Below are 3,316 nucleotides of genomic sequence, written 5' to 3'. Positions count from 1 at the left end.
AACATATGTATGTTTGTTTTTTGTCTTTGTTCTGTTATATTGATTCAATAAAAAATGCCATGTTGGATGTCGTAGTTACGACGCAGAGGCACAAGTTGATGATGTAAACTGTACTGGCCCAATTTATATATATATTTTTTGCACACATGTAACCTGCACACTCGAGCACTTATGTGCACTTCGACTGAATGCACCCTTCACAGAGGGCCGTAGGGTGCGCACTGAGCATTGGGACTGGGCCTTAAAGTTGCCACAGCTCAATTTAGTGGAAGCTAACTGGTCCGCTAACGGTTTTCAAAGACATCTGGTTATGAGCTAGCAAAGTCAACTTTTTGATTAGCTGTGCACACCACTGACAAATTTACTTCATCCAAGGGGGTGAAAACTTTTTATAGACTGTAAAAGTGGCAAACTGATCTTTTTTCCCCATCCTCTTATTTATATTATCCTTGAGTCCTTGATCTGTAGCCATGTTTGGAATAATACCAACACGTTAGAGCTCATTATCCTGATTTGTTTGATCTCCACTATCAATCAAACTTTTTGTAAGTTTATTACCATGTGTTGGTCTATCAAGGGTAAATGATGTGGATCACTTTTCACGTAACTGAAGCAAAAGAAGTGCTCTCCTGATGACCTCCTGACCCTGAAGTTGTGCCTTAAAACAGAACTGAACTATTTTCTTTAAAGTTACTTTTTACCTAAGTACTAATGTTAGATTTAGGTTTACCTTGAGGATACTTAATCAGCTGACAAAATGCTCACATTTTTTTCAATCGTGAGTGAAAATCAAGAAAAAAACATTCATAAATTAGGTTTCTTTTCTGTTTTTTTACACGTTTTAGATGTTTTGTTTTCCTCCTTTTTCTTCTTGCATTTTTCCATATGATCCAATAGTTGCATCTCAATGAAGTCATTCTGTTTGTTTACAAACCCTCTCATGAGTGTTTACTTGTTACCTTAAATTTAATTGCATTTTTTTACTTTAACAAAATGAGCAGAAACGGTTCTAACTGTCCTCATATTTGTGTTTCTTCCAGCTAAATGCGGGGTGCTGATTCAGAAGGTTTGTTACTCAGTTCTGACTGAGATGGACGACAGCAAAGATGAATAGATGTTTTTTTTTTAATCCAGACAAGAGTCTCAACCTGAGCTCCTCATCACCAGCTGCTGCTAAACAAGCATCAAAGGATGAACATTTGGGTCTAAACTGGACCCGACTCTGACTTTGTGACCATCATCACTCAGCGACTTTTTTGTTTGTTTTTATTTTACACGATGGAAACATCCAGCTCTGACTGTGACTTCAGGGAGAGGAGAACTGAAATGCACTGCAGGAGAAGCTGATGCCTGTTTTTGTTTCACACACAAAAAAAGTTAAACCTATTGTTTTCTTGCAAATTGATTAGTTTTTAAGCATCTTTAACACTGAAAGCACTGCTGACAATAGAAACTGTCTTACAGTATTTGCTCAAAAAATAAAACAAGCAATAAGCAACTAATGTTTATAAAATATTTTATACCTTCAGCTGTCAGGTCTGCTGAAGTAAAAAGGGCTATTTTTACACAGTTTGTTGCTCTGATGAATTTGACTCAAACGTTAAAGAGTTTGAAAACATTATTTATAATAAAAGTCTTTACAAATTAAAATGACTCATTCTATACAGAGGAAACGTGCACTCAGCTGTAAACACACAGTTACAACAAGCAGGAAGTGGTTGAAAGAACAGTTTATATTTGAATTAGATTTATACATATTTTACCCATCATGCCCTTCTTCTGTTCATAAATATGTACATAAATCACAGATCTGCGCAGCTAAAACAGGTGGATTCATCCGATCGTGTCTCTCCATGGCCTCGCTTTGGCTCCTGATTTCTTTGGATTAGCTGGAGCCACCTGCTGCAGAGGATTGTGGGTAAAGGTCTGCCTCAGAGGGCCTGCAGGAGGAAGAAGAAAAGCTCAACGTAAACACAAGTTCTCAACATAACCTGATACGAATCTGTATCCCGCTGAATCTGTAGTGATTTAACTTTTAAATCTGTATAAACTATAAGCAGAGCAGCTGTTAGATCAGATCAAAGTAAATAAATAAATCTGGATTTTATTGGTGCTTGATAAATGTGAGGTTAGAAAGACTTACTCAGTTCTAAAGTGATTTTATAAACTGCATTCTGTTTTTAAAATGTTTTTTTGAGGCTATGGTGCAGTGCAGCCATTGTCTCTCCTGAAAGTTGCAGGTTTGATTCCCTACCATGCCAACACGTTGCAGCACCTTTGTGCAAAACACTTAATCCCTAACTGCTCCCCAGACAGATTACATAGCTGCCTGCTGCTCCGCTCTATCCAAAGAGTTTCTGAAGAGGCGTTTCTTAGTGTGATGGGCAGAGCTTGTCCCAGCCATGATTGGTTGGCTTGTCTTGTCTTAAGGGGTAGAATAAAAGTTCAAGTAATGGTAACATTATTGAGATCATGTAAATATAATTCATTAACTTCAAATACAAGTACTAAGAGTACTACAAATACTTAGTCTACTGAGTCAGCAGTTTTATCAAAAGTTTCCAGATATTTTACAAAGTCGATACAAGGTCATTTATTTAGACTGAGAAAAAAACACAACAGATGTGACCAGAGAGGAGAAAGAGATGCTTCTTAAAATGATTTTTAAATATTGCGTATGTTTATTTCTACAGAACGTTTAAGAATCTACGAGGACTTTCTTCTAGAGCCTGATCTGTTTATTTCAACGGAGGAGTTGTTGACTTTCTTTAAGCACCTTTAAAAGACTAAAAATCTTCATATTTATTTAAACAGAAGCTGCTGGATCCAAACAGTTTGTTGTTAATAATATGGCTCAAACAAATGAAGGTGTTTCTATGTTTACAGGTACTTCTAAAAGTTTGACACCAAGTCAAGAAACCAATCTAAAATTCTGTTTTGATAAGTTTCAGATTTCTTAGTGTAATGAAGCTAAATGACCACAAGAGGGAGTCCTCTACCTTTCACTGGTTTTTAGACTCCTTTGTAATATTGTAGATGACTTTTTATAATAAAATGTTCAACTCTAAATAAGATGTGGACTACTTTTTAATAAAGTTCAGCTGGTGCACTTAAAAAAATTTTTTGATAATGATGATAATCCAGGTTGTTGAGCTGTGCACACTAATATGATCACTAACAAATTAACGGTACTTTAATCTCACTTAGAGAGAATTCTTTACATTCAGTCAAACCAGGAGAAGATCTGAGTCTAACTGACCTTTAGTAGCAAGGTCCAGTTGGTTTTTTAACCTCCTCTCTCTCTCCTCCCGATGAT

General features: G+C 36.3%; 1 protein-coding gene across 1 annotated transcript in view; it reads left to right on the top strand.

Annotated features, from left to right (window-relative positions):
• The window catches only part of slc7a7 (solute carrier family 7 member 7), a 19,501-nt gene extending 17,851 nt beyond the window's left edge, over positions 1-1,650 (top strand). The window contains exon 12 of the mRNA XM_014029595.1: positions 1,041-1,650. Coding sequence (XP_013885049.1) covers positions 1,041-1,114 — 74 coding nt within the window. The 3' untranslated portion in view covers positions 1,115-1,650. The remainder of the gene's footprint in view (positions 1-1,040) is intronic.
• Positions 1,651-3,316: the final 1,666 nt, after the last annotated feature.

The sequence above is a fragment of the Austrofundulus limnaeus genome, unplaced genomic scaffold (genome assembly GCF_001266775.1).
Source record: "Austrofundulus limnaeus strain Quisiro unplaced genomic scaffold, Austrofundulus_limnaeus-1.0 Scaffold925, whole genome shotgun sequence".
Lineage (NCBI taxonomy): Eukaryota > Metazoa > Chordata > Actinopteri > Cyprinodontiformes > Rivulidae > Austrofundulus > Austrofundulus limnaeus.
This window is presented reverse-complemented; position numbering and strand designations above follow the sequence as displayed.